Source organism: Kogia breviceps, chromosome 1, assembly GCF_026419965.1.
Source record: "Kogia breviceps isolate mKogBre1 chromosome 1, mKogBre1 haplotype 1, whole genome shotgun sequence".
Lineage (NCBI taxonomy): Eukaryota > Metazoa > Chordata > Mammalia > Artiodactyla > Physeteridae > Kogia > Kogia breviceps.
Window position 1 is genome coordinate 189,821,753 of NC_081310.1, and position 21,779 is coordinate 189,843,531.

Genomic DNA, 21,779 nt, shown 5'->3' on the forward strand with positions numbered 1-21,779 from the left:
AAGTAGAAAAATGAAATAATAAAAATAAGAGCAGGGCTTCCCTGGTGGCGCAGTGGTTGAGAATCCGCCTGCCGATGCAGGGGACACGGGTTCGTGCCCCGGTCCGGGACGATCCCACATGCTGCGGAGTGGCTGGGCCCGTGAGCCACAGCCGCTGAGTCTGTGCGTCCGGAGCCTGTGCTCCGCAACGGGAGAGGCCACAACAGTGAGAGGCCCGCGTACCACAAAAAAAAATAATAGGGCTTCCCTGGTGGCGCAGTGGTTGAGAATCCGCCTGCCGATGCAGGAGACACGGGTTCGTGCCCTGGTCCGGGAAGATCCCACATGCCGCGGAGCAACTAAGCCCGTGAGCCATGGCCGCTGCGCCTGCGCGTCCGGAGCCTGTGCTCCGCAACGGGAGAGGCCACAACAGTGAGAGGCCCGCGTACCGCAAAAAAAAAAAAATAATAATAATAATAATAATAAAATAAGAGCAAATAGAATGGGGGCTGGGGGTGAGACAGCTGGTAGAAAAAAAATAAAACCAAAAGTTGGTTTTTTTGGAAACAACAAATCTGATCATGTCCTAGCCAGACTGGAGAAAAATAAGAGAAAACAAAATCCCAATATCAAGATAGAAAGAGAGCCTATGGATATTAAAATGATACCAAGAGAGTATTATGAATAACTTTATGACAAATTCAATAATAGATGAAATAGACAAATTCCTTGAAAAAATACAACTTACCAGATTGACATAAGATGAAATAGAAAATATGAATAGTTCTATGTTACAGAAATTAAATGTGTTATCAAAAACATTTTCACACGGAAAACTCCAGGCCCAGATGTCTTCACTGGTGAATCATATCACACATTTAAGAAAAGTCTAACACAAATATTCTTTCAGAAAATAAACAAGGAATATTCATTTCCTAGTTCATTTTATGAGGCCATCATAACCTGATACCAAAATCTAACAAAGACATTACAAAAACGAAAATTACAAATTGGTATCATTCGTGAACATAGACACAAAAATCCTCAAGAAATTTTAGCAGTTCAAATCTAGCAATCTATTAAAAGAGATAATGCCTTAATGACCAAGTTTCAGTTTATTTCAGGAATATGAAGTAGGCTTAACACTGGAAAATCAATCATTGTAGTTCATCATATAGAGGATAAAGGAGAAAAGCCATAACTGTGCAAATTTGAAAAAGAAGGAAACTTCCTCAACCAGATAAAGAGTATCTAGGGACTTCCCTGGTGGTCCAGTGGGTAAGACTCCACGCTTCCAATGCAGGGGGCCCGGGTTCAATCCCTGGTCAAGGAACTAGATCCTGCATGCATGCCGCAGCTAAGGCCCGGCACAGCCAAGATAGACAGATAGGTAAATAAATAAAAATAAATGTTTTTTTAAAAAAAAGAGTATGTATGGAGAAAGCTACAGCTAACAACATGCTTAATTGTGAAATATTGAATGCTTTATCCATAAGACCTGGAACAAAACAAAGATGTCCACTCTCCACTTCTATTCAGCATTTTACTGTACATTCTAACTAGTGCATTAAAGGCAAATGAAAGAAATAAAAGACATGAAGATTGAAAAGGAGGGAATTAAATTGTCTGTAGTCACAAATAACTTGATTGTTTACATATAAAATTCCAAGGATCCAAGGAATCTACAAAACTACAAGAACATACTAAGTAAATTTAGCAAGGTTTCAGGATACAAGGTCAATATGCAAAAATAATTTTTTTATACTAGCATCAACCATTCAGAATTTTAAGGTTTTAACCAGGGAAATTAGGGAACAAAAAGGAAGAAAAGGAAATTGGAAAGTAAGAAGGAAACTCTCTTTTCACAGATCACATGCCCTTGTTTATAGAAAATCCTAACAAATCCACACCAAAAAATTATTAGAATCAATAAATTAGTTCAGCAAAGTTGTAGGATACAAGATAAGTATATAAAAATCAATTGTATTTCTGTACACCAGCAATGAACAATCCTAAAATAAGAAAATGATTCCATTTACAGTAACATCAAAAAGAATAAAATACTTAGGAACAAACTTGGCAAAAGGAATGCAAGACTGAAAAGTATAGAACATTGTTGAAAGAAACTAACAAAGACCTAAATAAACGGAAAGATATTTCATGTTTCTGGGTTGGAAGACTTAATATTTTTAAGGTGGCAGTGCAACCCCAAGATTATATACAGATTCATTGTAATCACTCTCAAACCCCAGCAGCCTTTTTTTGCAGAAATTGACAAGCTGATCCTAAAATTCATATGGAAATGCAAAGGACAAATAGCCAAAACAATTGATTTCTATGTACCAAAATGTTATTTGCAGCATTGTGTGTAATGGGGAAGAATTTTAAGCAACCTAAGTGTTCTTCCATAGGAAAATGGTTACGTAATTACAGTCCCTTGGCAGAGTTGTTTTGAATGAAAAAAGCAAGATACTATGGTATATATATTGCATTTTTTTAAGTTTGAGAAAATTTATACCAAACTCTTAATATTGCCTACCTATTATGAAATTTAGCATGAGACAGTTTAAAGGAAGAGCTTTAGCTTTTTAGCTATTTATATTTGAAATTTTTATAAAATGCAAATACCAGCTTTTGTAACTTAAAGAAAATGAATAAATAGAATTGATGTACGTAATTTAAAACATGCCAGGACAAGAATAGACAGATCATTAGAATAAAAAACGTTTCTAGGGAATTCCCTTCCAGTCCAGTAGTTAGGACTCCATGATTTCACTGCCAAGGGCCCATGTTCAATCCCTGGTCAGGGAACTAAGATCCCACAAGCCACGCCGCGTGGCCAAAAGAAAGAAAAAAAAAAAAAGGAGTTCCAAAATAGACTACATTATATATAAAATTCTAGTATAGATTGGGGCGGTTGGAGGAGGAGTATCACAAATCAGAAGCAAAAGAGGGTTTAGTCAGTCAGTGATTTGGGGCAGTTGATTAGCAATTTTTGCAACTTGGGGGAAATAATTTTAAAATGGAAGAAAATTCAAAATATTCATCAAACCACAGGAAGGAGTGTGGTCTTTTAGACTTAAAAGAGGATAGTATCATAAGGGGGAAAGTGGTCAGCTTTTAACAATGTAAACATTTAAATTTTATGTGTGTTTTAAAATTTTGATAACCGGGGGTTTCCCTGGGGGGCCAGTGGTTAAGACTCTGCCTGCCAGTGCAGGCAGCGCGGGTTTGATCCCTGGTCGGGGAACTAGGATCCCACATGCTGTGTGGAGTGGCCTTTTAAAAAAAACGAAAGTGAAAAAAAAATTTTGATTACCAAAATCAGAAGTCAGATAGCCAATTGCTGGTTGAGGGCGGGAGCAAGATTAGCAACAGATGTATTAGATGTGTGATACTGTGATATTTATTTGGTCTTGGGTTTCTGTCTTCTAAAACCCTTGTAATCCTAAAGAATAAGAGCTATAGGGTCATCTTTTGTTATATTTTGTTTTCGTTCCCAGTTCCTGAAATAGCTTCAGAAAATAATAAAGGTGAAATGTGTATCTTTTGTTATTCATAACAAGCCCCTTTCAACCACACCTGAGTTTATATTAATGCAGTGATTTCTTAAAAGCCCCTAGGTAACCACTGGATGGGGGCTGGTTGCTAGGGATTCCAACCATGTGATTAGAGGGCTGGAACTTTCGGCCCCATCCCCTGACCTCCCAGGAGGGGAGAGGGGGTAGAGGTTGAATCAGTTACCAGAGACCAATGGTATAGTCAATCATCCCTACGTAATTAAGCCTTCATAAAAATCCTTGAAGTACATGGTTCAGAGAGCTTGGGTTGGTAAACTCCAGGAGGTGCTGGGAGAGTGGCCTGCAGGAGAGGGTATGGAAGCTCTCCTCCCCTTCCCACATACCTTGCCCTGTGTGTCTCTTCCATTTGGCTGTTGCAGGGTTGATGCTTTTATAAGAAACCAGTAATCTAATCTGTGAGCCACTCCGATTGATAGTGGCAGAATTGAAGTACACTGTCAGACACCCACTTGGTGTTGCAGAATTGCTTGGCATGGGAAAGACACCCACACACTTGGTGACCAGAAGTGAAGTATTGGGAGTTAGTAGTACAGAAAAATAGAAGAGTTTTTGTTTTAGAAGATGGTAGGCTCAGATCTTTAAAAGAAAAAAAAAAAAAAAAATCCCCAGACTTCAGTAAACAAAGAGGCAAAGAACATGGACAGACAGTCTATAGAATTAGTCCACTAGAAAGAATGCTCTGTGCGGGCAGGAATTTGCATCTGTTTTGTCCTCTGGTGTATCTCTAGCACCTAGAACAGAACTGGTACAGAGCAGGCTTTCAGTAAATAACTGGTAAGTGAGGAAAGCTCAGTGAATTTATGACATATTCAACCACTGTAGTATTCAGAGATCTCAAATTAAAACACTGACAGTAATAACACTTCTCCATTCTCAGAGTAGCAGAGGTTTTTAAAGGTTACAATTCCCAGTGTTAGCAGAGGTACAGTGAAAAGGGTATAGCATATTGTTGGTAGAAATACGTACAGATAATGCAGGTATGTTAACCAACCTTATTATGGTAATCATTTCACTATATATCAAATTACCATGTTATACACCTTAAATTTACACACTATTATTTGTCAGTAATCTCAAAGCTGAGGGGAAAAAAGACAAAGGAAATTGGAGGGGGCGGGGCGCATATTTTTTTAAATCCCATTCATAGAAAATTACTGAGAGGAGCGCCGGTAGGGGTGGCAACCAGGAAGTAGATTTGCTGAGCACTTCTCTGTGCCAGGTGCTATGACAATTGCATGTTTTGTTTTGTTTTTTAATTTTATTGAAGTATAGTTGATTTACAGTGTTGTGTTAATTTCTGCTGTACAGCAAAGTGACTCAGTTATACATACATATATTCTGTTATACATACATATATTCTTTTTCATATTCTTTTTCGTTATAGTTTATCACAGGATATTGAATATAGTTCACTGTGCTATACAGTAGGACCTTGTTGCATGTTTTTATTTAATCTTCATAATCTGTGATACAAATAATAATTCTATTTTACAGATAAAGAGACTGAGGCTCAGAGAGAATAAGCCATTTCCATAGAGTCACAGTCTCTGCATGATGATAATCATAGTGAGACCGAATGTTTGTGGCGGACACTGCTCTGAGTGTTTCATTTTCCTGTATGTTAATTCACCTGCAGCAGTCCTGTGAGATGTGGGCGTTGCTCTCTGTGCTTTGTAGATGGGAAGCTGTTAACTAACCATATAAAGCTACTTACTATTTTTGTCCAAAAAAATAAAACTAAAATTTGAAATAAATTATTTGGGAAAACGTTTCAGGGAGCTTTAGAAGAAAAAATAAAAACTGCCAGTATATGGAAGTTGTCTCCTAACATAAATATTTCTCTTCTTCTTTAGCTTTCCATTTCCTAGAAATGTATATGCAGTGTGGCACTTAAAATGTGTAAGAACTCTACTGTACTTAAAATGTGTAAGAATGTGCAAAAATAAAACTATGGAAAAAATTCTGAATGTGACCTGAGAAGGCCATGGATAAGAAGAGCAGCTAATATATGCAGCTGTCTCAGATCATATTATGATAAAGTGTAGGGAGATTGAACTTCACATAAATACAACTGGGTCTGTTTGTTATTTTTATGAGTTTTTTTTCTTTTCTTTTTTTTTTTTTTTTTGGTCAGCTGTGGTCCTATGGTGTTGGATGCTTTAATCAAGATTAAGAATGAAATTGATTCTACCTTGACCTTCCGAAGATCGTGCAGAGAAGGTAAGCATTTCCTTCCCTGTTGTTAGGCTTGGACACTTTTGTTCTGTTTCCCAAAAGAGGCCTGGGCTGGCCAGAACTGATACCAGGGGATACCTGGAGGCTGGCTGCGGCACTCTGCCAGCTGACCTTGCCACAAGTCACACTTCCTTTTCTTAGGCGGAAGTGTTGGAAATTTGAACTGTGGTATAAGTTCTGGTTTCTAAGTTTGCTTCCCTTCAGGAGCTTTCACTTGCATGGTTACTGCTTCTGGCGGTCCCTGTGAGCTGCTGCACCCTTCCAGGACCAGCTCAGATATGCTAGCTGGTCGCTGCAGAGCTCGTTCTTCAGGGGGGTAGTGGGGAATTTCTAGCTGGTGCTCGTGCACACTTAACAGCTGTCCAACAAGGGGGACATGCGTCCCCTTCCAGCTCCCAGCATTACACGTGCACAGAGCAGGTGGTCAGTAGGAATGTTCTGGGTGGAAACAGCGATTCCTACAGTGTGCTGCTCATTCCAGGCAGTGTGCATACCGACATTCTTTAATAGCTATGTATTGATTTTATGTACTAGAAAAATATAATTACTAATGACAGTGTAACAGTGATAGAAATGATTTTAAAATATGAATTTAAGGTAAAATGAGTTGATTTAAAGTTAACTCCTAAGTAATCATTCAGATGGTTCTCAGGTGTGGGAAAAATCACATGGGGTGCTATGACGGCTAACTGATCCTGATGGCTGTGGAACACAGACTGTGCAGACTCCATTCTGTGCACTTTAGGTGAGGTAGACAGGTGCTGTTACCACACTCAGCATACCTGTGAAGAAACTGAGGCCCAGGTAGGTTAAGGGACTTCTGAAAGGACACAGAGATGGTGAGTCGGGAGCCAGGACTCAGCCAAAGTTGTCAGATTCCAGAATTGCACTCTCAGGTGATACACTCCCTGGCCGGGCTCGGAAAACCTGGGATAAAACCAAAACGGGGCAGCTGGGGCCAAGACCAAGGGCTGATCGAACTTTCTCCCTAAAATAACCTTCCATTAAAGAAAAAGTCGTTATAGCTATTGGCCCATCGCTCTTTATCTGTGTTCTGCTACACATCTCAAGCATTTAAAGTCCTGCTTCTAAGACATCTGTTTTGATTCAGCTAATCTTACAGGATTGGATTCAGTGTAGCAGATGCTAACGGGTATGATGGTTTGGCTGAATCCTGCTGTTTAGGGAACATTCTGCTGTAATTAAGTACCAGCCTTCCCACATAAGTCCTGACAACACAGGAAATAGACGCTTTTCAGTAAGTTTCCCCATAAAACTCTTTCAGAGCCAAGAACACAAGGTGTGGCCCATGTGGGCAAAAAAAAAAAAAAAAGAGGCAGAATGATATTAATTGTGGCTACTTTTGTTTCTGAAGAGAATTTCCATGGGAGCCTTTTTAAGAGATGTTTCCTTGGATTTTTATTATCATTGTATACCATTTCTTATAAAAGCATACTGCTCTGTTGGATGCCAGGCTCACATAAATGTGCTGATAATATTCGATCTCTTGGGGAACTGTAGAAGTATTTGCTTAAGATGGATATTTGTGTCCTATTACACTTTTATTAAGATTAACGGGAAAGGGAGAGAAAGTGATAACCCAGTCCAAGTTTCACAAGTAACCACATTTCTCCGGCCTAACTACCTTCAAAAAACAGCTTCAGAAGTGGTAGCAGGGGCTTAGAGTGCGTAGTCATTTGTAACTCTGAAATACCTAGGAAATTCCATACACAGGAAATGAGTCCAGGCTAAGAAAAGTCTTGTTTCAGGGTCCTTGGTCAGCACCTTATTTTGCTTACTTTGGTTTGGTTTCACATTAGCTCATTCTCCTTGAAAAGTCAGTGCTAAGGCAGCTTTTGTGGGTTTCATGTCCCCAGTGTAGGCTTTGTGGAGACAATAGAATGAGATCTGTCTCTGGACAATCTGTATCCAGGCCTCAACTTTAAGATGACCAAGACAGTGTTGATTTATTTTGGGGTGTTATATCTGTTAAGAGTTTGAGTCCAGGGAATTCCCTGGCGGTCCAGTGGTTGGGACTCTGTGCTTTCACTGCCGTGGGCCTGTATTCAGTCCCTGGTCAGGGAACTAAGATCCCACTAGCCTTGTGGTGCGGCCAAAAAAAAAAAAAAAGTTTAAGAAAAATAGAGTTTGAGTTCAAATAACAGTGACTTTAAAAAAAAAAAAAAAAAAGGCTGGTTTTTCTCTCGGAATACATGAAGCAAGGAACTAGGACTGGCGTGGGCCCTCCGTGATGCCAGCAGCACCCCAGGCTCGTCTGTGCTCCAGTGCCATCCTGAGCAGATAGCTTCCAACCTCAGGGTTGCCTCCTGGTTTCACAACATGGTTTTTGGAACTACAGCCCTTAGACCTACATTCTAAGAAGAATGGGAAGGAGAAAAGGCAGTGGGCACCTCTGCACAGGTGTATTCCGTGTCAGTGCTGCTCCTGCTGGTAGAGTGAGGACAGCCTGGAAGGGGGAGCTGCAGCCGGGCAGCCTGCAGCGGGGTAGGGGAGTGTTAACTGTGCTGCGTCTCAGGTATCTGCGGCTCCTGCGCCATGAACATCAATGGAGGCAACGCTCTCGCTTGCACCCGAAGGATTGACATCAACCTCAACAAAGTTTCAAAAATCTACCCTCTTCCACATATGTATGTGATAAAGGATCTTGTTCCTGTGAGTTCCTGCCCGTGTGTGTGTGTGTGTGTGTGTGTGTGTGTGTGTGTGTGTGTGTGTCTCCCCAGCACCTCCCGCCCGCTTTTTTTTTTTTTTTTTTAGGGGGAGCAGGAGGTATGTGTGTTGTGCTATAGTTCTTCAGGGCAGGGTTTTTTTCCTGTCTTGAGTTTAGTTAAGGAATCTGAATGACAGAAGATAAATGGCCTAGAAGGTCATCCAGCAGCTCATTTGGTGAGGGTTGTTTGGGAATAACAGGGCACAGAATTTTAGACCTGGAACAGTTTCAGAAATGAAGAATTTGGCCATAACAACAAAGAATTCACGTGGCAGATAGCAGCTGGGAATGCAGCCGCCCTTATGTGTTTTAATTTCTACCTCCCTATATTTGACCTCCTTCCCTTTCCCTGACTGGGTATTTTCAAGAGCCTCTGGGGAGAAAGGACTGTGGGATTGGAAAGTTTCCCAAGTGGGTGAAGGAGAAATTCCCTACCCACGCCTACATGTGACCATTTCTCCTTGGGTGATCTCTGCACGTATCCATGCCCAAGGAAGAGAGTCGGGCTGCTGCCTGTCACGGGGCTGGTCACGGGGCTGGTCACAGAAAAGTGGGCAGTGTCCCAAAAATGGGATAAGTAGGAAAGGTAAGCAGTGGTGGTGGAATCTGACCCATTTCTTCTTCTTCCTCTTAACCTCAGGATTTGAGCAACTTCTATGCCCAGTACAAGTCCATTGAGCCTTACTTAAAGAAGAAGGATGAATCCCAGGAAGGCAAGGAGCAGTATCTGCAGTCCATAGAAGATCGTGAGAAACTGGTCATTAGTCCCTGTTCATTGTCTTGACTTGAGGAATTCTGTTGCAAAGATGTTTGCCAGGAAGTGGGGCTTAGGGGCAGAGGGGATGGGGGGGCACAGCATGAGATGACGCAGAACATTCAGCGTCTTCTGGAAAGGAGCTTCAGAACCATCTGTCCAAGGGTTGGACACCCATCCTAGTGGGGCCAGGTGGGTAGTGAGAACCTAGGAAGGGCCCAGAGAGGACCAAGGCCCTGGAGTGCTCTGCCTAGAGGGGCTCACTGCTACCGTGCTGCCAGACATTTGTGTTTTTCAAAAGAAACCAGTATGTAGGTCGCCAGGTCTTGAAAAGAAAAGTTGACAGCCAAATCAGAGTTACTGTTTAACCCTGTGGGCAAATAAAACACATGCCGGCTGTTTGCAGTCCTGCTGCCAGCACCCTGTTTGCAGATAGGAGTGAGAGAAGCCGATAGCAAAGCTGGAACTAGAACATTGTGCTTTCCTGACACCACACGTCTAGTGACACGGTGTGGGCTTGCGAGGGGCCCACTCACTCTTGGAGCTGCTGCCCCTGGGTACAGGCTATGGAGAGTCTGAAAGTGAAGGGGCTATTAGCAAGCTTGTAGTCTCTTTCTCGTGTACACTTCTACCTCCTCTAAGAAGGACGCACGCACACTCACCCCCTGCACACTTGGTGTCCTTTGGAGAAGAAGTGGGACGGGGACCAGATGCAGTTGGGTCCCAACATCATACCTACACGAGGGAAGCACTCGTGCCGTCTCAGGTCCTCACTGTCATTTACGTGACAGTCCGTCAGCAGACTGAGCACAGCTCAAGGGCAGGGGCTGTGTCTTACACCCCTTTCTGGATCCCAGGATCCTGGCATGTGCTGTCTCATCGACAAATATGAGTTGTGTGAATGAATAAGTGAATTCTGCCTTTTAGGTCTGGGGGAACATTTAGCCCCTCTCCTCTTCCCCATAAAATATTAAGAAAGGAAGGTCCTGGCACGAATGCCCCGCTCTGTCGTCATCGAGGTGTTGAGGGTCAGCGTGGTTTTGTTGTAGTTCAGAGCAAGCAGCTGCCTTCTCTTCCAAGAGTTTCTTGCTCTCAGGACACAGCCCTGCCCTAGTTTCCGACTCCAGGGAGTCTGACGCATCCCAGGGTCCAGGTTGGAACTGGCCACCCTGGCCCAGCTTGTCATCTCACAGTCCTCAGGTAGGAAAGCTTGTAGCTTATAAACATCTCCTTGATGTACTATTTTTAGGGACTGGAGGGTTCCCCTGAGCATGTTCTCTAGGTAGTCAGAATTCACTCATTTAAATACCAAACAGTTGCTTATTTAGCATTTTTCACTTCTTCAAATTAATATTGCTCAACCTAACTTCTGACTTTTTTTTCATGGTTTTAAAAGCCATAATGCTCATTATAGGTAATTGGAAAAGTGAACTAATTTTCAAATAATCTATAATTCCACCACCCAAAGGTAATCTCTATGGACAACTACGCTTTTATAAGTAAAGAATATGACTATCGTGAAGGCTCTTAATCCTGTGACCTTATGCTTTCTAGACAGTGGGGCCAGTTTACACTCTCACCAGCTGCCTGAACAGAACAGAATTTTTGTTGAAGACTCATGGTTACAATCATGACCATCAACTCTGTGTCATCTGTTTTCAGCTGTCACTTCAGATGTCAGCGTGCCCTCCTGTTTTGCCACTTTTGATCAGTTTCTGTTGTTCCAGTTAGAACCGGTTGGGCATGTTGAGTCAGTGATGTCAGTGTCAGAGGAGGGATTCCAGAGTCGGGCCGCCTGGGGGCCCATCCCGGCCCTGCTGTTTGCAGCTGTGTGACCCTCGGCAAGTGACCTAACTTCTCTGGGCCTCAGTCCCTTACCTGTAAAATGGGACTCTCCTGGCACTCACCCCAGGATTACTGTGACAGTCAAATGAGGTCGCCAGTAAGGTACATGGTGCTCGGTGCTGGGTGGCTGTTTAGGATGACGTTGATGCTCCTATCGAAAACTTGAGGTGTCTGCTGAGCCAGGGCAGAGGCTGGTGTAGACTCTAGATGCCTCAGCACTCAGGGCCTTTTTAATTTCTGCTAGACGGCATTTGAGGTGGTAAGTTCTTTTCATGTTTTGGGGTTTTTTTAAGATAAGTGAGGGGTTATTTAGTAAAGGATGAGTACACTGTACTTGGACTTAAGAACTCTGGGCTCTAATCCAGCGCATGTCTATCCAGCACATGTCTAAATTTCAATTCCAAGATCTTTTTTATGAATCTGATAAATCTCTGAAAACCACTCCTAGGATTTTGCCAAGAAAACTCACATGCGAGTAGGCACTTTGTTCGTGCACTGACCCAAGACTTCACATTTAATCAGCTCAGGACACGACCATCTCTTCCATGGTGGGCTCCTGATTGCCCTTTCTCCCCGCACAGGATGGGCTCTATGAGTGCATTCTCTGCGCCTGCTGCAGCACCAGCTGCCCGAGTTACTGGTGGAATGGAGACAAGTACTTGGGACCCGCGGTTCTTATGCAGGTAAGGCGCTCCTTCGTTACTGTAAGAGAAATGGAAACCGATGTTCTGAGGGGCGATGGCTTCCTTCTTTGGCATCCATTACAAACGGTAATTGGTTGCATCACCTTCACTTGGCTTTCAGTAAATCTGGGGCTTCATCTGCAAAACGCTTTCATTTAGTGTGGTGAGGGTCACGCCAAGGGACGGTGGCTGCGGGTTGGCACACCGTGCCTTGCAGATGTTTCCCTGTGCTGCTGGCTCTTCCCTGCCCACTTGCCCGTTTTCGCTGGACTGCGTCTGTCAGAAGGCTCCCCGTCTCCCTCTCACGGGATTTTTAACGTGGAAGCAGGGGAGAGAGAGATTTTGTTGAGGAGCAGTTACCCAGCTGCAAGGTTGGAAATTGTTTCCAGGCTAATGAAAGCCTGCAATGCTGGGCTTAGGGGGTGCTTGGAAGGAAAGTAGTGTTGTTTTTCATTGTCTTTCACTATATGTGTCGTTCACTGCAGACAGAGTCACTGTCTTTGTTCCCAGAAAGCTCATACTTTTTAGATTTGTGGTCAGTGCTTTTCATAGACTCTGAAGCAACTCAAAAAAAAAAAAAAAACAACTTCTTGTTTCTCATTTTCCCACAAAAAGAGAAGAAGTTCTGTGGTTGTGTGACCAGTTAGCAGTACTGATTGATTCCTGGCCAAATTAAAGATTGAGTAATGAAGTACATTTGTAGCTGGCCCTTGTGCCAGTGATCTTAGTTGTTGGGAAATGGAGAAGTGGTGTCAGTAACACTGCTGGAGCCGGCCCGGTGATCAGGAGCTTAATCAGTTTTCAGCTGGCTGATATCAGGCTTCTGGGATGGATATGCTAATCAAAAGAACCAATAAGAACAAATATTCTGGGGCTTCCCTGGTGGCGCAGTGGTTGAGAGTCCGCCTGCCGATGCGGGAGACACGGGTTCGTGCCCCGGTCCGGGAAGATCCCACGTGCCGCGGAGCGGCTGGACCCGTGAGCCATGGCCGCTGAGCCTGCGCGTCCGGAGCCTGTGCTCCCCAACGGGAGAGGCCACAACAGTGAGAGGCCCACGTACCACAAAAATTAAAGAAAAAAAAAAAAAGAACAAATATTCTCTCTGTGCAGGTCTGTTATCAGTTCACTCAAAGGCAGTGGGTAGGTGCTCTGAAGGCAGTTAAAGAGAGTCAAGGATACCGTCCCTGCCTTCACTCATTCATGTTCTAGGGAGCAACATGAAACCAGTAGAAGACAATGCCTGATGGTATATAATGAAGCACCAGCGACCAGGTGCATGTGGTTCAAAGGTTGGTGGGGCTCATTAGTCAAGGTGATCAAGAGATGTTACAAAAGAGATGGGAGCCTTTCCTTGAAAGATGGCAAGAAGTGTGGAGGTGGCTTCCAAGCTGAGAATTCCTGCTCCTCTGCGCGCCTGGAGCTTTGAGTTGAACCAGAGGGGCTGCGCTGGCCAGTTAAGGTGACAGCTCAGCCCACCGGTCCCCGGTTCCCCCAGGCCTATCGCTGGATGATCGACTCCAGAGACGACTTCACAGAGGAGCGCCTGGCCAAGCTGCAGGACCCGTTCTCTCTGTACCGCTGCCACACCATCATGAACTGCACGAATTCCTGTCCCAAGGTACGCGGCTGCGGCCCCCCGCGCGGCCCAGCACTGACGTGTGCTCGTGAGGAGGCAGCCGGCGGGCAGCAGAGAGCCCTCTCCCCTCCGTGTGAGCCCGGGGGCGTTGGCGCTTAGTTGCGGGGCACAGGCTCGCTCAGGCCCCCTTGAAAAGGGTTCTCACGTCGGGTTCACACGGGCCTGGTGGGAGTCAAGGATGCCACGAGGACCCATGAACAGGAACCTGGGTTTGCCCTGACACTGTGGGAACCACGGGAGGAAAGCGGCCTGAGCACAGGCAGCTGGGAGGGCTACATTCCCTCTCCGGGCCCCAAGGTCTCTGTGTGGCAACATGGCTGCCGGTCCGCTCGGCTCCCTGGCAGCCAGCCTGTGCTTTCTCCTCTGCGTGTCTGTCCTCAGTCTCGGAGCTCCTGCTTACTTAGCTTTCACTCCCTCTTCCTGTTCGTACTTCCTGCTTCCTCTTCGTACTCAGCCTGCGTGCGGCTTCAGCATCTGCCTGGCTTCTCTCGGCATTTCTCAGCTCACATTCCTCGGAGGGAGTCTCCTTGGCCCAGCTTAGCTCTCCACGGCGCAGCCCACGTCAGAGCTGGCCGGCCAGCTGCCGTCAGGTGCCAGCCCTGGTCCCGTCAGTGGGCGGGGAGCAGCCAGGGCTGCCCTTGCAGCAGAGACTGGGCAGAGCAATTTCATTTTAAAGGTGCAGTGAGTCAGCAGGAAGCGAGATGGAAAACTCTAGCACAACCAGTTAGCAGCTTTAAAAAGAAAAAGAAAGAAAAGGCAGCGCATCTTAACAGACGTGAAATCCAGACTGGGTAATTCCACAGTGTTTCAAGGGCCCCCCCTTCCCCTGCCAGAGTGCTTCTCACGTGACATGGGCATTGGCGTGGGCCGTGGGGCCTGGTGGGGCCCCGAACAGCGCGCGAGAGCTCAGGCTCCGCGTCCTGCTGCCTGCCTTTCTACCCAGGCTCTGCTCAGCGAGCCTTGCGGCTTCTGAGGCAAGTCAGGCCACTGCAGCGCTTAGGACAGTGCCTGGCACAGAGTAAGCACTTAATGGGACCTTCTGTTTGTTTGAGCCGGTCAGTCAGAAGACAGCCTCTCCACGGCTGGGGCCTGGGTTGTGTATTTCTTCAAAATCTCCGCAGGGGATCCTGCCGTGCGCTCCTAGGCGTGAATGTTTGCATCGCAGAGGACAGCAAACAGACCAGACAACCAAGGACAGAGCTCTCTGTGTCCTGCCCTCCCCTTCAGTAAAGCAGGGGTGGACACTGGGGCTGTGAGGCTAGACATAGGCCCAGATTGTTTGAACTAGAAGGGACCTCAAAAATCATCAAGTGCGGCCCCTTTTGGGTGCGGAAGCTGAGCCCATGAGCGGGAGTTGGGGGTGGGGGCATCTTGCCAAGGTCATTCTCAGGTTGGGGGCAGGGCAGGCCTAGAAGCAGGCCACCCGCCTCCCAGTGCCTCCTTCCTGCGCTGGGACTGGGTACAGTCTGGTTACTGACTCTAAATTCCTTTTGATGGGGCAGGCACGTACACGGCTCAGCGTTCAAAAGGAAATACTGTGGAGGGGCTTCCTCCTTCCCCAGCCCCAGCCCGCTCCCTGGTGGTGTTGTCAGCTTCCTGTGTGTCCTTCCAGGGATAGTTTGTGCTACACGCAAATGTTCCACGTGTCCTTTGTCACAGTGTCTACCTTTTCTCACTTAACACATTGCAGGGATCCTTCCATATCAGTCTTTTAAAGAGTGTCTTCTCTTTCCCTTTCTGTCTCTCTGAAGATCTTTTTTCTTTTTCTTTCTTTCCACACTTTAATTTCAGAGTTAAAGTTGTCCTTCTAAAATGCGGGGACCCAGGACTTCCCTGGCGGTCCAGTGGTTAAGACGCCGTGCTTCCACTGCAGGGGGGCCCAGGAACTAAGATTCCGCATGCCGCTCAGTGCAGAGCCACATAAAATAAATAAATAAATTAAATTACATTGAACGAGGGGACCCTTCACTCGCCTCAGATGAGTGCTTCTCTAATTTTACCAAATATTTGGTGATCTCACTCCCTGCTTCTGCGAGACTGGCCCCACTGGGTTTAATTGCCATACCTCGTGCAGGACAGATGTTACAGCTGTGAGGCCAACTGCAGCTAATCCAGTGTTGTGGGCCACTTAACCAGTGGTGCTTAAGAAGGTTAACAGAGGCTCCTTTCTCCCACATACCTTTGAGGGCTTGGAGATGCAGATTTCTGGTGATGGTGACTAAATGATAATGGTAATGATGTGAAACCTTTAGAGATAACTGGCTAATTTTGACACTGTAGTCATAGAAGAGACGACTCTTCCTTGGGCTCGTTGACCTGCCACAGTGAGCCTCACCAGCAGGAATCCAGTGAGCCAGGGCTCCTGCCAGAGAGAGCTGGCCGTTTTCAAACGTCTAAGAGTGGAAACAGAAGAGAGCTCTTAGCCCAAACTCCTGGGTATTAAAGGACTTGATCTGTAATCACCGTGCTTTGACCAGCTAGGTCAGGAGGTCCTGGGTCGCCCAAGGTCATGGGGTTCTTCCATTCAGTTTCACTTACCATTTGGTATTGATTCTCTTCTCTTTTTTCAAGGGGCTGAATCCAGGGAAAGCTATTGCTGAAATCAAGAAAATGATGGCAACCTACAAGGAAAAGAAAGCTTCAGCTTAAGTGTTCCCACGCTAAACATGTCTGTAACCAGCTCAGCTGAACGAAATTTGTATCTAATCTGAGTTCCTTCAGAGGTCTCGATTTCCCACAAATACAGCATGTATAATAAAAATTTTAATAAATAAATGTTATTCTACTTTATTAACAAAAAAGCAAGCCTGTTCTTTGTACTTGCTTCAGTGGGATGTGAAGGTGCCAGAAGGAGGAGTCCTTGCCCTTGAAGAGGGGGCCAGGCCTCTAGAACTGAGCCACCATTGGGGGTGGCTACGATGGGGACAAGCATAGAATTGGTGTCACGAAGGACCTGGGGCTTGTTCCCAGCTTTGCCACTCACCAGCTGATGACACTGGGCAAGTCCCTTCTCTTTGCTACTCCATTTGCCCATCTGTAAAATGGGACTCCTAGCTGTGCCACCCTCAACCGTGAACGGTGGCTCGTCATTATACGGCATCCCAGTTTCTACAGCTCTCAGTATTAGAATTACTTCAAACCAAATCTTGGTAAGTCTTTTTCTGTCTGGTTGAGGCCAGGTTACAGATACCTCCAGCACAGCTATAAACTCCAGTTAGTGCCACAGATGACCTCCAGAGACCTCGCACGGGAAGCATGAATTCCCACCACTGTTGCCTTGGCTCTGACGCTTACGACAAAAGCGGTAACACTGAAAAACCAAACAGTGTAAAAGTTTGTCAAGTTAAAAATGGAAACCCCCTAGGGGCTTCCCTGGTGGCACAGTGGTTGAGAGTCCGCCTGCCGTTGCAGGGGACACAGGTTCGTGCCCCGGACCGGGAAGATCCCACGTGCCACGGAGCTGCTTAAAAAAAAAGTGAAAACCCCTTAAACTCCCCAAGTTTCACATCCCCTGTTGACAGTTCACACATTTCCTCCAGACCTTTATATCATTACAATGTGCAGCATATGTAAAGTTTTTTTTCCCTTCAAAAATAAGGTGCAACTTTCTATTTTGTCTTTTTTTTTTCATTGTGGTAAAATACACACAAAATTTACCACGTCAGCCATTTTTCAATGGAGAATTCAGTGGTATTAAGTACATTCACGTTGTCGTACAGCCCTCACTCCAGTCTATCTCCAGAGCTCTTTTCATCTTGCAAAACTCAAACTCTGCCCATTAAACACTAACTCCCCATTTCTCCTCTGGCCTCTAGCCACCATACTTCTACTTTCTATTTCTGTGACTTTGACTACTCTATCTCATATAAGTGGAATTATATGGTATTTGTCTTTTTTGTAACACCTTTCACTTAGCATAAAGTTCTCAAGTTTCATCCCTGTTGTAGCACGTGTCGGAATTCCCTTTTTAAGGCTGAATAATATTCCATCGTATGTATGTGTCATATTTTGTTTATCCATTGATCCGTTAATGGACATTTTGTTTGCTTCCATGTTTTAGCTGTTGTGAATAACAGCAGCTTTCTACTTTTACCCCGCGATATACAAGGGCCTCTGGTGCTACTAAAGATCTACCTGTGTGTGTGTGAAATTTATTTTCAACCTTAGCTTTTTTAACCACTGGTTTCTTGCTCTGTGGCGTAGATGCATCATTATTTATTTACCCATTTCCCCTGCTAATGGACATTCGGGTGGACCCTATTTTCACTCTTAGGAATACTCCCAAGTCTGTTTTTAAGTTGTAGCATTGAGATCATCCTGGAAACAAAGGCTTCTTGTATCAAGAGGCTAAGAAGAACATCTGACTCACCAAGAATGAATCTTAACGAGCATTTCTGGCTTTAAAAGGGGATGGTTCAAAAGCACTAGTGTCTGGCATTGTGAGAGGTGAGGTGCTGGGGGTAAAGATGAACAAGATTTGTCCCCTCCCACCTAGGAGCCAAGTTCACCAAGAAAAAAGGAACAAACATTAAATTATTAGAAATTTAGAGAACACAGTCTTTGCCCTTATGTTAGCATCTCAAAATTCTTGGCCACCTCAGTAAGACAACACAGTACAGAGTCCTCAGATGTTAAAGCTCCAGATTCAGAAGTGAGAACTGGAAAACCCTCAGGGAGCCCTCCATACCCGGGCTGGGAGGGCAGTAGGGCGAAATCTGCCTTCCAGGTCTGTTCACACCTAATTGGTTTCAGACAGCACCACGGAAGGTCGCATTCCTTGGGTTCATGGGTAATTTGACTGCTTCTAATCACTAGACCTGTAGGGAGAAAGATGGGGTTTTTTCTCACGACTAATTTGTGTGTGTGTGTGTGGTACGCGGGCCTCTCACTGTCGTGGCCTCTCCCGTTGCGGAGCACAGGCTCCGGACGCGCAGGTTCAGCGGCCATGGCTCACGGGCCCAGCCGCTCCGCGGCACGTGGGATCTTCCCGGACCGGGGCACGAACCCGTGTCCCCTGCAACGGCAGGTGGATTCTCAATCACTGCACCACCAGGGAAGCCCTCTCACGACTAATTTAATGGCTTGTAAAGATGAGTTCTGCACCAGCCAGCTTCTGAGGAGAGGCTGGGGAGTTGCCACTTCAAATCAGCTTCATCAGACCTCAAGTTTGCAACTGTAGGTCACTCACCCCATTTAAACTCGAGCTAAATTAGAATATGTCATCAACTGATAGTTTAACTTACTGCTTATTTAGTCTTTCATTGGATTGCAGGCAAATGTTCTATTTCACATCACGAAGACTTTCCTAATAAAACTGCAGGCTTGAGCAGAGAAAGACTGTTTTGTCCTTTCTGCTACTTCTGTTCTCTGATAGCGTCTAGACAATGTGCTTGCATTCACAAAAATCATCCTGTGGAATGCTTCAAGTTTCTCTAGGGCTGAAGCCAGCCATCCCTTCTTACCCGGTCTTTGTGCAAGTTGTTTAACCTCTGCGCCTCTATTTTTCGTATCTGTAAAATGGGAATTAAGAGCATTTACCTCAGAATTGTGGGTAAAGTCTACATAAGAATGTGAGTTCTGGGCTTCCCTGGTGGCGCAGTGGTTGAGAGTCCGCCTGCCAATGTAGGAAACACGGGTTCGTGCCCCGGTCCGGGAAGATCCCACATGCTGCGGAGCGGCTGGGCCCATGAGCCATGGCCGCTGAGCCTGCGCGTCCGGGGCCTGTGCTCCGCAACGGGAGAGGCCACAACAGTGAGAGGCCCGCGTACCACAAAAAAAAAAAAAAAAAAAAAAGAATGTGAGTTCTCACCAAAAAGAAAAAAAAACAAGTAAATGTGTGAGGTGTGGATGTGTTCATTGATGAGGAAAAATCCCTTCACAATGTATATAGATATATCAAATCATCACATTTTTTCTTTTTTTGGCTGCTTTGGGTCTTCATTGCTGTGTGCGGGCTTTCTTTAGTTGCGGCGAGTGGGGGCTTCTTATTGCGGTGGCTTCTCTTGTTGCGGAGCACGGGCTCTAGGCGTGCGGGCTTCAATAGTTGTGGCTCACTGGCTGTAGAGCGCAGGCTCACTAGTTGTGGCTCACGGGCTTAGTTGCTGCGCGGCATGTGGGATCTTCCTGGATCAGGGCTCGAACCTGTGTCCCCTGAATTGGCAGGCAGATTCTTTTTTTTTTTTTTTTTTTTTTTTTTTTTTGCGGTATGCGGGCCTCTCACTGTTGTGGTCTCTCCTGTTGCGGAGCACAGGCTCCGGACACGCAGGCCTAGCGGCCATGGCTCACGGGCTTAGTTACTCCGCGGCATGCGGGATCTTCCCGGACCAGGGCACGAACCCGTGTCTCCTGCATCGGCAGGCGGACCCTCAACCACTGTGCCACCAGGGAAGCCCCTGGCAGGCGGATTCTTAACCACTTCGCCACCAGGGAAGTCCACATCATACATACCCTTTAAATATCTCATGATGTTGTCAATTATACTTAAGTTAAGCTGAAAAAAAAAACTTTAAAAATAAATTCTTAACATATATGAGTTTAAAAAATAATAATAATAAATGTGAAAAGCATCTAGCTTGCAGTTGAGCAAATGCTCCATAAACTCAATTTAACTGATTTGTCTCACATACCTACTGTGTGGAAGGCTGAATCCTACTACAAAGGTGATTAATTTCCTGTGAATTCGCTGGTGGTCCAGTGGTTAATTAAGACTGCACGCTTTCACTGCTGAGGGCCCGGGTTCAATCCCTGGTCAGGGAACTAGGATCCCACAAGCCACGCAGCACAGCCAGGAAAAAAAAAAAAAAAAAAAAAAAAAAAAAAGGTGATTAATTCCCAGCTCTCTGGACTTGAAAATTGGTGTATTTCCGACACAGCTGGCTAGAGTTAGAGACCTCCTGTTCAGAGGATGGATTATCTGTGCAAGACTAAAAATGCTCATTTCTCATCTCCCACATCACACTGACTGCTGGGTGCCAGAGGGTGTGCCGCTGACTCCCAACACCCTCGAATTCTCTTCCAGCCTCCTCCTTGCCCGGGAAACTATATACAAGACAGACTGCTGAAACTGCACCTTATGTGTCTAGACAGCCGTAATCTCATCATGGGGTTTGTCACTAGGTGAGAAAATCCCTTTTGTTGCAAAAATCTAGTGAAACTAGAGAAACTGAGAAGTTTGGCAATGCTCTAGAATAAACCAGTACAAATTAGTGAATTCTCCAGCTTTTTGCCACTCGGGCTGTTAGCCGAAAACTGGGTTTACCTCTTGGTAGGTGTCAAGCCAAAAGACACAACCAAGCCAAAGATCAGGAGAAGGAAGGATTTATTCTTTGCAGCAAGTAAGGAGAACACTGGGATCTCTCCCAAAGCAGTGTCTCCCCAGCAGCAAAATTGGGGCGGTTTTAAGCTAAGGGTACACCTATTCGTGAAGGGGCTTGGGCGGTTGACAGAGTCCAAGCTTTACTTGATTGAAGTCACAAGGGTCAGAAAAGGTCAACATCATCATCCCTCAGGTTCCAGCTGATAGGGTGGCTGAGCATTTCAGGCTAATCTTCACCACGGAAACAGAACTGGGAGTCTTTACAACTGATAGCTTTGCTATTGTTACTTCTCTTGCCTGATAACAGTCGTCTATTCTTTTGTTCCCTTAAGATCATTAATTACTGAGACCTGTTCTAGGGCAAGCATTGTAGCCAGGCTTAGATCAGGCTTCTCTTATGTCAAGAAAGCCGTGCCTGGTTTTCTTTCTCTGGGTTCTCCCTACCCTACCTGGTTGCAGGACCAGGCATATTATGTCCTTCCTGTGGGCCTCCAAGGGAGCAATAGCCCCAGAAGGGAATCTCCTCCATGGGTCCTAGCCCACAGATGACTGCAGCCCAGCCCACAGACCGCCCAGATGACCACAGGGAGAGCTGCTTCCCCAAAGGTAACCCTGGGCAGAGGAGAGGCCTCCCACATCCTCTGGTTTGGAAGGAAACTTCCTCTGGTCTCCTGCCTCATGAAGACCATGGATCAAGCGGCAGGTGCGGCTCCTTCCCAGATGGCTCAGAGGATGGAGTCTCTTAAGTGCCAAGTAGCAATATGAAGAATGAGGGATCAATCTTGCGATGCAGTCCCCAAGCCCCCTGCTTTTATGAAGCTTTTAGCCCAGCACCAGGATCTCAAGAAAGCAACTGGCTTCTGCCAAGTTCCTGCCACCCCATTTCATCTTTCCAGCAGCTTTCATTTCACAGATGAGGAGAGAGGCTCAGAGAGGGAAAGTGACTTTTTAAAGCTCACACAGCTAGACAGCAACTGATGCACATCCAAACCCAGGTCTCTCCGGTGCCAGAGCCCAGCCACT

At 45.6% G+C, this 21,779-nt stretch overlaps 1 protein-coding gene across 1 annotated transcript in view; it reads left to right on the forward strand.

The window, feature by feature from the left end:
- SDHB (succinate dehydrogenase complex iron sulfur subunit B) overlaps positions 1-16,242 on the forward strand; it is a 36,634-nt gene extending 20,392 nt beyond the window's left edge. The window contains exons 3-8 of the mRNA XM_059074052.2: positions 5,695-5,780; positions 8,332-8,468; positions 9,164-9,280; positions 11,704-11,805; positions 13,301-13,423; positions 16,013-16,242. Of these exons, the coding sequence (XP_058930035.1) occupies positions 5,695-5,780; positions 8,332-8,468; positions 9,164-9,280; positions 11,704-11,805; positions 13,301-13,423; positions 16,013-16,090 (643 nt within the window). The 3' untranslated portion in view covers positions 16,091-16,242. The remainder of the gene's footprint in view (positions 1-5,694; positions 5,781-8,331; positions 8,469-9,163; positions 9,281-11,703; positions 11,806-13,300; positions 13,424-16,012) is intronic.
- Positions 16,243-21,779: the final 5,537 nt, after the last annotated feature.